The sequence below is a fragment of the Vanellus vanellus genome (assembly GCF_965231255.1).
Source record: "Vanellus vanellus genome assembly, chromosome: 16".
Taxonomy (NCBI): Eukaryota; Metazoa; Chordata; class Aves; order Charadriiformes; family Charadriidae; genus Vanellus; species Vanellus vanellus.
In genome coordinates, this window is record NC_138921.1 from 7234310 (window position 1) to 7247350 (window position 13041).

At 44.1% G+C, this 13041-nt stretch overlaps 1 protein-coding gene across 1 annotated transcript in view; it reads left to right on the plus strand.

The window, feature by feature from the left end:
* Nucleotides 1–2977: 2977 nt before the first annotated feature.
* The window catches only part of MAPK1 (mitogen-activated protein kinase 1), a 36111-nt gene continuing 26047 nt past the window's right edge, over nt 2978–13041 (plus strand). Inside the window, exon 1 of the mRNA XM_082491569.1 lies at nt 2978–3316. Coding sequence (XP_082347695.1) covers nt 3174–3316 — 143 coding nt within the window. The 5' untranslated portion in view covers nt 2978–3173. The remainder of the gene's footprint in view (nt 3317–13041) is intronic.

Consider the following 13041-nt stretch of genomic DNA (forward strand, 5'->3'; position numbering starts at 1 on the left):
GATTTTGGGAGAGGTAGCTTTGGTTTTAAATTAGCACAAAAATGTGAAATCCCTCCCATCCCCAATAAAGAGTGGCAGTGTTGGGCAGCTGCATGGCGCGTCTCCTGTGCCTGACCCTGATAATGCTGTTTCCAGGACTTGTAGGGCCGTCCACAGTACGACGTTCGCTTTTCAAGAGACCTATTTGCAAGACACGGAGTTAACAGTTGAAGTGGATGTGTTTAACAGTACAGAGAATTTCTAGACCCTGATCATAGGATGAACTCATCCTCGTGACTCCTGGACTTGACATGAAGACAGAGACTGTCCAATCCATGACATATTTAAGCTGCCCGATTGTATGGCTTAGCTGTTTCCTAATTTAGCATTCAAACTGAAGATACTGCGTTTCTGTTTGGACAAACTCTTCTTAGCAGTGCTTTTATTTCTGTTTGAAATAAAAGGGGTTTTTTTGCTCCTGTTCTTCACTATCTATCATTTTTTAGTAAGTATCACCTCTTCTCCCCCAACATAACCTTTTATTTTGATCATGGAACTAATAATTTTCTTAAAACACATTTACGTTCCTTCCAGAATTGAGGCTTTAATGTCACCTTGTTAAGGTAAAAGACCCAACATTAAGTGCAGGTAATGGCAGTGTATTTAAATAGGTTGAAAAGCAATTGGTAACACTTCTGTCTGCTCTGCCTGTCTCAGTAACTGTAGTGCTTCATTGAAATATATGCACTAAGTTCTGCCACAGGAGAAATTGTTGGGAAAGCGTGCCATAGCCTTTTGACCGTTTATTTGGGTTTAATTGGATTAGATGTATATTTGAACACAGCACGGAAAGGAGCTGACAGTCTTTCCACAATTTCCTGGTTGGCCTGGTTGGTTTCCTTTTTGATCAGACGGATCCTGGTGAAGGTAGAAAATAATCTAGATACATGCCAAATTTTAATTAAATTTGCTATGACAGGTTGTGTTTAAGCTAGATTCTCTATAATAATTTGTTTTGCATTTGTGGATAACAGATTTATTTATGTATGTAATCAGAGCTGTAAGCATAATTTCATTTTTAGAGTTAAGAAAACCTTTTAAATAATATTTTACTTGGTTTCAGAAAATTTAAACATTTATTCACATTTATTGCTGTCTAAAATTTCTGAGAAAAATAATGCTGTGTTTCTAAAGTGCAGAAGAACACATCACGGAAAGGAAAGCATTGTATACAAGTAAAAATAAATACATCAGAAGCATTATCCCACTCAAATACATAAAAAAAAAAAAAACCAAACCAAGCTGTATAGTCAACTGTCTGTTAAATACAGAGAAGAGTTTATTAGATTAAATTGGTCACCTGCGACAGGTTTCACTCCATCAAACGGGCCGGGGCTGCACGCGAGGCCCGGGCCCTGCTGGGTAGGTCTGCGCCAAAGGAGAGTCCTGGGGCTGCGTCTGGCTCACCGGCCGCGCAACCGAAACCAGAGACTCATCCCTCTTCAATTCTGGTCAAACAGCAATCCCCGTGCTCTGGGGGCTGTTCGTGAGCTGTCATCAGGAGATGGTACAGCGTTTGGAAGCAGCTATGGAAAACTGCCCTTGTTCGGTCGCTGCCCAAGGAAGGTGGTTTGCAGCAAGTAGTGCCAGAAGATGGTGGGATGCCAGAAATTGCAGATGGGAGGAGAAGGGAGAGTACATCAGCTAGGACGCCTTCAAGGCAAAGACAGATGTGAAACTGCAGGATTGTCAGCGGAGATGTCAACAGTAAAAATGACAATAGAGAGAGAGTGGAGCTGAGAGAGAAATGTTGAAAGAAAGAAGAGGGCAAAGTACAGCCGGTGAGAACCTGAGCACTGTTAAACAGGAATGCAAAAAAGGAACAAACCTTGATAGTTAAGGGGTAATTGGATGACCCCACTGGGGTCTTCTGGCAGACTGGGATGGGTACAAACGTGGAGGCATGGGCATGCCAAGATATAGAGATATATATAATTTTGAACGGAACAGAAGATAAAGCACATCTGGAGCAGCTGTGGCAATAGCAGTTAAAGCAAGCAGCAGTAGGATTTCAGATTAGGGGTTAATAGTTTTTGTCAAGATCATTGCAGAATTGCAGAAAGTAACTCAGAAGTGGTGTCAAAGATGCTTGTGCATAACTTCTGCAAACTTCCAGATGAACCAAAAGCTGTTTGGGGAAAACTGAGGCTTGCAGGATAACAGAAAGGCAGATGCTGTTGTGAGCAGCGAGCACGGCACAAACCATCACCAACCCCACTCACCTCCCATTCAAAGCCTCGACTTTATTTACAGTTATATGGGGAACAACTCACAGGAAAACAGAATTCTATACAAAAGCAGTACGCTAACTACAGGCTGCAAAACTACACTCTTAATTTAGGCCGCGTCAGAGATAAACTTGCCCCTGCTACAGCAACTCAGCGTACGGTAACCTGGCGCTGGATGACACCAGCGGGCCGCAGCACGGCCCAGCCGCCTCAGGCTCCGCCGAGGCCCTTCCTGCTCCTGCCGCTGCCCCGCCGCCGGCTCGCCCCGCGCGGGCCCTCACACGGCACAGCCCGGGCCGGGGGCCCTGCGGGGCACCGGGCCTGCGGCAGGCGGCCCTCCGCCAGGAGCTCGAGCCTCGCTGGGCACGGCGAGGGCAGGACCCGTCCCGCGGCCTCCCCGCACCCCGGGCCCGGCCATTTCCTGCCGCCGGCACCTGACGCCTCTAATGGCGCCGGGCGGCCGCGCGCCCGCAGCGCCGGGCACGCCCACCACGTGACTCGCCCGCCGCGCCCCCTCCCCAGCGGCTGCGGTTACCGCAGTCCCCGGCCCCGCCCCCTTGTCCCCGCCCCTCCGGCCCCGCCCTCCCCGCCGCTCCCTCCGCGCGAGCCCCGCCCACCTCCTCCCCTCCCCCCTCCCCCCCCCCCCCAACCCCGTCCGGGCTGATGCGCGCGCGCGCGGCCAGCAGCGTCTCCTCACAGCGGCCGCGGCGGTGACGGCGCTGAGGGGCCCCAGGAGCCGGCGGCGGCGGTGGCCGGTGGTCCGGAGTGCGGCGGAGCGGGCGGCGCCTCTTTTCCTCCCTCTCGCATCCTTCTTCTCGTCCACCTCCTTCCTCCTCCCCCCGCCTCCGCCCCCCCACCCCCCACCCCTCCCCGCACGCAGTCACCGCGGTTCCCGGCACGGACAACATGGCGGCGGTGTCGGGGGCCGGGGCTGCGGGCGGCTCTGCCAGCGCCGGGGGCCCGGAGATGGTGCGGGGCCAAGTGTTCGACGTGGGGCCCCGCTACACCAACCTCTCCTACATCGGCGAGGGGGCCTACGGCATGGTGTGGTGAGTGCCGGCTGCCGAGCGCGGCGGGGGCAGCGCCCTTGCCCTGAACAACTCCCTCCTTCCCTCCCCGCCGCCCTGCCCGGCCGCAGCCTCCCCGCGGCCCGGCCCCGGGCTCCGGCCCGCCCTTGCGAGGGGGGGAGAGGCTCGGGCTTCGCCCTCGGGGGAGGGGAACCCGGGCCTCGAGCATCTCTGCCTCCCTCTCCTCAGCTCTGCTTTTCCCTTCGTGCTCCCGAGGTTGTCCCTCCGGCATCACCCTTCCCCTCCCTCGCTGCCGCAGCCCTCCCCCCCCCCCCCCCCCCCCCCCCCCCAAATTTCCTCCGTCGGTGGGTGCAGCTGAACGTCTCGTTTCCTTTCAGTCGTGCGTTTATTTTCTTGGCTATTTTTTTCCCCTGCCTCTGGAGTTGGTCTCTTTATTTTCTCCGTCTGCGTGGTGTGATTGCAGGCGTTCAGAAAGGGGAAAAGGTCGTAAAATCCTGCTAGTAGCTTCGCGTTTCTCTTTGTGCCCCTGCGAAGGCTCACTTGGCTGCATGTCCCCGAGGTCACAGTTGATTAAAAAAAGTGATTCTCTGCATACGAATTGCTGCCTCTACCTGGTTTTTCTTGGGACGTGCTGTCTGTGCTGCATAGCCTGCCCGATTAGTGTCTTAAATTAACGTGTATACTGGTGAAAGTTCTCCTCCGTCGTTCTAGCGCTTGGTTGTGTGTGTGTTTGCTTTGGTTAATACCAGTCTTAAGAAGCAAGGTGAACGAACTATACAAAATACCGAAAATGTAAACTAACCGGATTGAGAGAGTGAGGTGGGTTTTTTTAGCAATCTAAAAGAGTTGGGATGATGCTCTGTGATGGTAGATTTGGTGTCTGGGTTATAAATCTGACATGCTCAGTGACCTTACTTAGGATTTCTTATTCTGTCTTCTATTAGTAAAACAGATTAAAAATCCCCTTACTTCTGAAACAATTTAAGGGATGCAGATGGAAAACTTTTTTTTGTTACCGTTTTGTCAACTTTCTTCCAACACTGCTTCTGTTTCTTCAGCATGTTTTTTGATCAGAGATACTAAAATGAGGTTTACAGGCTGTGACTTCATGAAAGCTTATCAGCATTAATTTCTCTCTGTGATGCTTAATCTTTTGTAAACTAGTGCATTTCTCAGCGAAGGCTCTCCACAGCATTCAGCTGTATGTTACGGTTTTTTATAGCTGTAGGATTTTGCGTATAGTCATTGAATTGTGCTGGCCTGTTAAGATGAAGTCATCCTGTATTTCAGGGTGGAAGCTTTCATCTAGGCCTGAACTTAGCTGGGAGATGGGCCTCTCGTATGAAGTTTTGAGTTGTGGCCTTCACTTTTTTGCTGTGGGAAGAACCTTCAAAATGTAAATCAGAAATCCTGTTTATGGTGTAAAAATATCCTTGTTATTGTTTTTGTGCTAGAAACCACAGCAATATATCCAGTCCAAAACTTGTTAATGTAGCTTATGGTACGAGCTGTATTTTATTATGGTGTAGTTTATCATCTGAGCTAGGGCAAGTAAACTGGTGCAGATAACCTTGGCACTGACTGCACTGGTTTACACTTGCAGTGCAGTCTGACTTAGGAAAGCTCTTGGGAATAGTACTTCCGAGATGTATGCTGTGTGTAGTCCGTTTCATACCAACAGGGTGTTAAAAGTGTGTTTAACAGACGACGTGTTAAAGCTAAAATATTTCGCCACAGATCAGAGAATACAAGAAGCAGTACGATGGCAGTTGATGCCCTTTTTTGGCATCACTATGCTAGGCAGCAGATACAGGGGAAACGGGGCCACTTTCTGCCCCTCCAAATGGTATGGTATTAAGTTCTATACTGAAACTGTTTCCCCTCCAGAGCTACATAAGGGTATCTTTTATTTTAAAACTTACTCTAACGCACTGTGTCTGCTATGAATGCTATGCAAAATTGCTAACAAAAAATCCAAATCTCCGGTTCAGTTGAAATATGTGCTTGGCTCCTGTGTTTTCTACTCTAAAATTATTAATGTGAAGTACTAAATTTGATATGTTGTGCTCTTAATTATTGCTCTTCTGCCTTGGAAGTGAAATGACAGGGAACAAAGTCTCAGTTTATATTGTATACTTGGTAAGGAAAGTGTTGGATGCACTTGTTGTAGTTAAATGCCATGGCAACTGTAATGTATTGTAGTGCCTAACATACAAGCTACTATGATTAAATAAGATTACTTATCAATCAAAGGAGGTATAGGTTATGCAGTTTAGTACTACGTGTTTCTTACCCTGCTTTGATTGCTAATGCAGTGAGGATCTGCAGAAGCTTCTCCCTTGGGGGGCGGGGTAGAGGGCAAGCTATGAGTGTGCAGATGAAGACGTTTCCCGCAACTGCAAAATCCATTTCAATTTGTACACTTTGATGAAGGAAAGCAGAGAAGGCTCTGATGGTTTTGGTTTAGACCTACAGCTAATACATACAACTTGGGAGATGCTAGTTATTTACAAGTGCATTATGCCGTAAGGCTTGTTATACGGAAAACAAGTGGCTTAACCCTAAAATCCTTCACTCTCTTCCTTGTTTTTCCTAATTCTTATATTTCTGGCTTAGGGAGTTGAAAACAATAAAATTCTTTAAATTATGTTACTGAATAAAAGGGCAAATGAAGTATTCTTAGGATAGTGCTGTTACAGTCAGACTTCCATTTTGAGTTTGCAGCAGAGAATAATGTTTGAGAAATATTGATCACAACATAAAATAACAGCACAGGAACTAGAGGAAGATGTTGACTGAATAGACTCTATGCGAATGTTCTCTCATCTGGATCTGTAAACACTTCAAGGCATTTAACTTTTCCCTAGTGCAGTCATTTTTAACATAATCAGGTTTTGAATAAAAATAAACTTAACAGAGCAGTATATTTACTGCTATGTTGTGTTTGCACTTTCTCGGCTTTGTAAGCAGAAAAGGCATGTTATCAGGCAAACTCCCATCTTAATGTCCTCCAGTTAAACTCTGCCAGAAATGTTCATCCTTTGATACAGGCTTGCATATTACTCAGAAATTTTGTTGCTGGGGTTGTGGTTGTTAATAAGTGAATGTCCGTGTCAGTGTCCTTTTCTAACCTATTCTTTTGTTTTCAGCCTTTCTGCATGTAAAACTAGGGGATGACCACAGTGCAAACCAAGTTTTAGCTAAAATCCTCATCTATCTATAGGGCAGCAGGACAGTCTTTGAACAATTTAGTCATAAGGTCATGTTTATTACTCTGAATTAATTTATCCAAATATATGAAAATGTTGTGTTTATTTTTTTTCTTCCCTTCTCTTTTGCTTAAGAGTTGTTTTGAGGGGTTTTGATGTGAAGTTCTTTATGTGAATTTCTCTTTCTTTCAGTGATAGGGGATTATCAACCTCAGAGTCCGCTGGGACCGACTTTCAGACCAAGTCTGAAGTTTCAGAACTACCTTTCAGACACAGTAAAGTGTGAAAGGATTTTGAGATTGTCTCCTCTTTCCCAAATGTGTGTGGGTTTTCTGTTTGTTTTTTTTTTTTTTTTTCTTCTTCTTCTTTTTGGAAAAAACAAAACAAAACAAAAACACCCAAATCAACCTGTTAACAGGCTGTACTTTAAACACACTGAAACAACAATAGAAGTATGATTGTGTTGAGCTTTAAATTTCCGTGTGAGTTGTTCTTCATTATGTTGCTCAGTGGCAATTTGGCAAGGATGATCATTTGACACTTCAAACAAGTCATCTTTTTGTAAAGAAATGGTGAATGGGAATATGATAGGGATGTTATAGTTTATATTCTGGTTTTTGGAAGTCCTTTTTGTCATCAGGCTTACGTGAAGTATTATCACTTCTGCAAATAACTGTGTAGAAATAATAAAGATGAATATAGTTGGAAGAAAATCTTGAAGCTCAAATCTTGTACTTCTTGGCCTGAATTTGACTGTGGTGTTACAAAGACATCTTTGTGTTACTGATATGCTATAGAAGAGTGATATTCGAAGTTAAGGTAGTCAATAGATGAACATTAAAGTAGTAATGAAAATATTTAAAGCATTTGGCAGAAGTGTTTTTCAAAGTTCTGCTCCTTTCTACTGTCTCAAGGAAGAGCCCTACTTTTAGAGGATGGATCATTTAAAATGAAATCTGAGAAGTATATGCATGAAGAGGCTTGAAATGGAAAAAAAAAATCAGGAATAGAAGGAATAGAATGATCTGCATGGCATAGATATTTATATTAAAAGATGAAAATCGAAAACTTGATAGGATTGATGGTTGCGTAATATTTTCTTTTGAGACAGTCCAACGTTACACAAAAAGGTGGCGTTTGCATCCCTCTGTGAGGGTCAGATTGGTGACCTGGGGTGGACTGCTTAGTGGCAAAGATCAGAAACAGCCTGTAATTTTTTTTCTGTTAACTATTGCATTGATCTGGAGAGAGTACCCTGTAATGATAGAGCAAGTACAGAGATTCACCTCCCTGTTTGTATGTGCTTTTAGGGAGCACAGGTTGGGTATGGGTGTCGATACCATGTAATTAACATGTTCTGGTCTGTGTGATAAGGAAAATAAGGAGCTGATACAAGTTAGCCAACCCTAATAGGTCCTCCTTAGTGCAAGGATCAGAGCAGAGAATTAGGGAATGTAATTGGTGGCTAGTTATCAGCTTCTTCCCTCGGGGAGAGGCAGAGGTAACCATTTCCCTTCAGTCATTCAGATTTCTAGCACTCGCTTAACCTGATGCGGGAACACGAAAGGAGCAATTTGAGCTGCTTTTGCTGCTCTCCCCGGTGGTGCGGGTGGTGGGCAAGCTGTGCCGCAGGCATTGGGGCCCGGACAGCAGCACTCGCTCTATCTGCTCCTATCGGAGCTGTCTTTAAGATCTATGGAAGATGAGAAGTAGCAACTTCTCCTGTCTGCCCAAAGGAATGGGACGCTGGCTTAAGAGGTGAAGAGTGCGGCTCAGGGACACTTGCATTTTATAAATAAATACACATTTCCTTAACATAGCATGGTCCAGCCCATGGAAACAGATGGATATAACTTGTGTTATTTTTTTTAAACATGATTTATTACGGAAATAAGGCTTTTGTGTTCACAGACTGTTGTTGCATCAGTCTATCTCCTGTGCCCCTACATACAGCTCTTGAACCTGTTGCCTGCCTTCCATCAAATTTGACAGATGGTAGAAGTCTTAAAGATGGAAAGTTTCTGCGAGTTTCTTAAAAATAGGTATTTTGCTAGAGTGAAGAGATCCTATGTGCTTCTCCACTGAGGTGGAGACTGCATCGGGATGTCACATATGAGAAGTCAGACTCCCCCCAAGAGACATGACAGGTGCCCCAGTTTCACGGATGGATTTATTGGTACTCTCGGGACCATAAATGTGTATTTGTAGGACAGCAGGCTCTGGTAGTTCAGTGAGCTTCTTGTTTAGGAGGGGGGATCTACAGCCCATAGAAGAGTTAATACTTACCAACTGAGTAGGTGTACAGCTTGACTTGAGTTGAAGACTAATACTTCGCCAACATAGTAATTTTTTAAATGCTTTTTATGTTGATGATTTGTCATAGCTTTCAGCTGTGATCTAGAAATGAAATTAAGTGATCAATTTGATATTTAACAAAAAATATTTTATGACATCTTGCTGGGGAATATTTCACAGAATAGTATCTGTTGCAAGAGCGAGCCTTCCTGAGGTCATGTAGTCCAGCCTCCTACTCAAAGCAGGGCTGATGTCAAAATTAGATCAAGTTGCTCAACTTGTCCACTCAGTATTTCCAAAATCTCCGGGGATGGAGATTCCACGTCTCTGGGCAGCTTCTGGTTCTAGTGTTTAACCAACTGCCCCGTGAAACTTTTGCTCTTACAAACATGAGAGTTTCCCTTGCCACAACTTGGGACTGTCGCCTCCTGTCCCTTATACTTCTTACCTCTGAGAAGAGTCTGGATCAATTTTCTCTGTAATCCCCCTTTATTTGATGTAAACAGCAATTAGATGCTTTCCCTCCTAGCCTATACAAACCCAGTTTCCTCAATTTCTTTTTTCTTGTATGTCATGTCCTTCAGCCCCTTGTGCATCCTAATGGTTTTCTGCTGGACTTGCTCCACTACTGTGAGAGAGGAAAACTGGATGAAGTATTCCAGATGTAGCCGCACAACAGTAACCACTTTCCCTGTCCTGCTGGCTATGCACTTAATAACGCAGCCCAGTTCATGGTTAGCCTTCATCGCTGTGAGCAGGTGCTGCCAGTGGGTGAAGTTGGATGTTGTTCTGGTAATCTAGAAAATACTTTTACTTGCTCTTAAAGTGAGGCATTTTAGGAACTTTTCAAATAATTCCTGAAAAAACCTCCAAATCCTACAACATTTTATTAAGTGATTTCAGTTGTATTTGATTTTGATTTTCAAATTGCTCAAATGAAGCATATGGAGCCATAAACATACTTCAGAATATAACTTGTCTTCTACTGTGTTGTAAGGTAAATTAAATCAATAGTATATGTGACATGCAGCAGTGTAGTTTATTTCTGTTGATTTATCTCTGTCAAACCTAGATCCTATTAGTTGTTAGGTCAGTTATTAAAGACAGTTGTTTGTGAATGAACCCCCTTTTCAGAAGGGACTTTATTTTCCTTTGCTTTATTACAACTTTTGGGCATATGAAGAAGCTATTCTCAAAGTCATCTATTTGTAAGGTACATTAAAAGCCAAATACGCATTACTTCATTATCAGCTTGGACCAGGCAGATTAGTAAGATCCAAGTGGTAATAAATGTCATTAATTCCGATGGGGTTATTTGATGAGATGTTGGTAGATAGCTCAGCAAGCCGAGGTTTCTCATACTCCATCAGCACATGGGAGATTGGTTTCTGTTTCAGGGCATCCATCCCTGCTGCCACCTCTTTCCCGGAGGGGAGCTGGCGCAGAGGTGGCCCCTGTCCCCCACAGAAGGGGCTGCACCCTGGCTGCCAGCATGCTGGCTGACGCGTGCCTCCCTGGCCCTGGCTGCCTTTCACACAGAATCACAGAGTTTCAGAGTTGGAAGGGACCTCTAGAGATCATCTAGTCCAACTCCCCTGCTGAAGCAGGATTGCCCAGAGCACATTACTCAGGACTGCATCCAGGCGGGTCTTGAAAATCTCCAGGGAAGGGGACTCCACAACCTCCCTGGGCAGCCTGTTCCAGTGCTCTGTTCAGCGGGGCATTAAATAATGATTTGTGTGTGTGTGTGTGTGTGTGTACGGCTTGTAGAAAGGCTTTACTGGAAATACTGTTCTCTTAACTTTGGGCAGAATCTTCATGACAGTCTGGTTTTTAGTGGAGTTATGCATGTGTTTTTACTATCTATCTTGTTTAGCGGTACCTAAAATCAAAACAACCTACGTTCTATTAAGGGAAAATCTCTTCTCTTGGAAGTTCTTCTTTTGTATTTCAAGAGAATTTTCATAAAATACTGAAATACTCTGTGGTGATTAGAATGCAAATGAGAGTTTTTGTTACATCGTAGAAAGTAATTCGTCTGTGTTTTGGGTAGGTTTTAAATGCCAGCAACTTGCAATTAGGCTTATAGTTTATAATATGCAATTACTTCATTTTGCTGTTTTCCTTAAAATTAGCAGCTGTCTGTGCATTACCTTACTTCTTGCTTGTTGGCGGGAAGGCAGTTTGCTCCACCAAATATCGCTGAGGTGTCCTGAGTAAAACTTGAGCACTGCAAATCAATACTCCCCAAACTGCTTTAGTCTAGAATTTGCCCAATTTTATTGGGATGTGGATGGTGCAGAGAACCCCAAATGATATTCAGGCTGACTTTTGTATTGGATTTTTCTGAGTGTTTCATAATTGTGAAATATATTAATTTTAGTTACAGTAGCCAACGTCTTAATGTTGATACACTGTCTGAACAAAAACCAAAACTCTTAATGTATTGAGGGGCTAGGGTTTGCTGTTGGCATGTCTTTTTAAAAAGATGGAAAAAAACATGCAAAAAATGCCTTGTAAGCTGATACTGAAGGGAAGTAACTTCTGATAGTGGTAAGATGCACACTCGGTGTAAGTGGTTTGGGGGTTTCTTGTGGTGTTTTGCAAGTGTAATACTGAACTAACCGTGGCAGAGTGGACAGCAGCAATGAGCTTGCTTTCTCTAGTGCTTTGTGATAATTTTCCTTTTGCTCTGATGTTTCTACAGGTTTAGGAAAACCTCTGCTTCTAAGTATGCATGGAGGATTTTGTTTAGTGATTTATTTCTTTATTTCTTTTCTGTTGGAGTGAAATACTGTGAACTATCCCTTCTAAAGATTTGTATCATGTGGAATCAATTAAATAAGCTAATTACTGAAAAATAGAATAGTTTTCTGGATCTTGTGTTTTTTCCCTTTTCTAAAGCTGTTTTTAGAAGGGGTATTTGGGATATAAGTGAATTAGAACCTTAGTAGACAAAGAGTAAACCACACTGGGTATTTGTTAATACCGTTAAAACTCGCAGCTCTCTGGTAGTGCTCTCCCTCCTTTCTAGGAAAGGGAAGTATTTCCTACACATGCTGACAGTGCCTGGCTTTGCTGCTCGGGTGGCGGCGGCGGTGGTGTTGCAGGCTATGGAGTAACGCTGCTCATGTAACTGACCTGCCATCGCTGTCTTCGGTGGCGTTTTGTTGCCTCTCGAGAAGCTGTAAGCAGAGGAGGAGGAAGTCAGCACTTCATCGGCTCGTGTGTGGAGGTTTGGCTTTCATGACGGTCGGGCCTAGACACGCTGTGGTTTCCACAATTGACTTGTGCTGATCTCGGGCTGTGCTGCTTCTAAAGGGGCAGCCTGTCCTGCGCCTCGGGTCGTGTCATTCCTTCCTCCGCTCTTGTGCTGGTGCTTACACCGCTGTGGTGTTAGCTGTGTTGGAAAACCGATTTAGCTGAGAAGTTACTTCATTAAAAAATAAAATAAAATTTAAAGGTGGTAAGTTGGTATGACTGACGCAAAACGCTGTCAGTGATAGTGCTGACACAGGACGGGAATAGGAATACACAGGTAAAGACTTCTTTACTGTTCCTGTTCATAAGCTGCTTTGACTTGGAGCTGCTTCAGTTCTCTGAACTCTCACAAAGAAAGCCACCGCTCCGACCAAAAAAGTGAGAAAGGGGCAGGGTTGACAGGCACAAAAAGGAGAGTGAACCACAACCACTCCTTTTAATTCACCGAGCTGGTGAATTAGGTTGTCTGAGATGTTGCCGAGCTGTTACAGTTTTACCCTTAAATTGATTCCCCCAGGAATTATCTTTAAGTTTATATAGACAGAAGAAAGATAGCGTTAATTAGTATCATAATATCTTACCAAATGCAGTGGGTGCGTTTGGAGTGAGGGGTTTATTTCTCAGATAGCCAAAGGACCTTTAAACATTACAGTGAAGTTAGCATCTATGCCAAACTGAACATTTGGGCAATCAAAGGAGACATCGGCAGCGGAGAACCTGTAAACCACTAAAATAGGGAGGGTAAGTGGGAAGGCAAGAAGTAGAGAAAACACTAAGATGTAAGAGTTGTCTATTTTCTGAAGACCAACTTGAACTGAAGTTGCATGAAGTAGGCATATGTGATGATTTTAAGTCACAGTGCTTCACAGCTAAAGGTGTAGAAAGAAAAATACATATTAGAAGAGATTAAAAGAAGTGATCTTTTTTTTCCAAACAGCTAAGGTTGATCAAAGCACCATGAAGTTAAATGTCAGCTTTAGC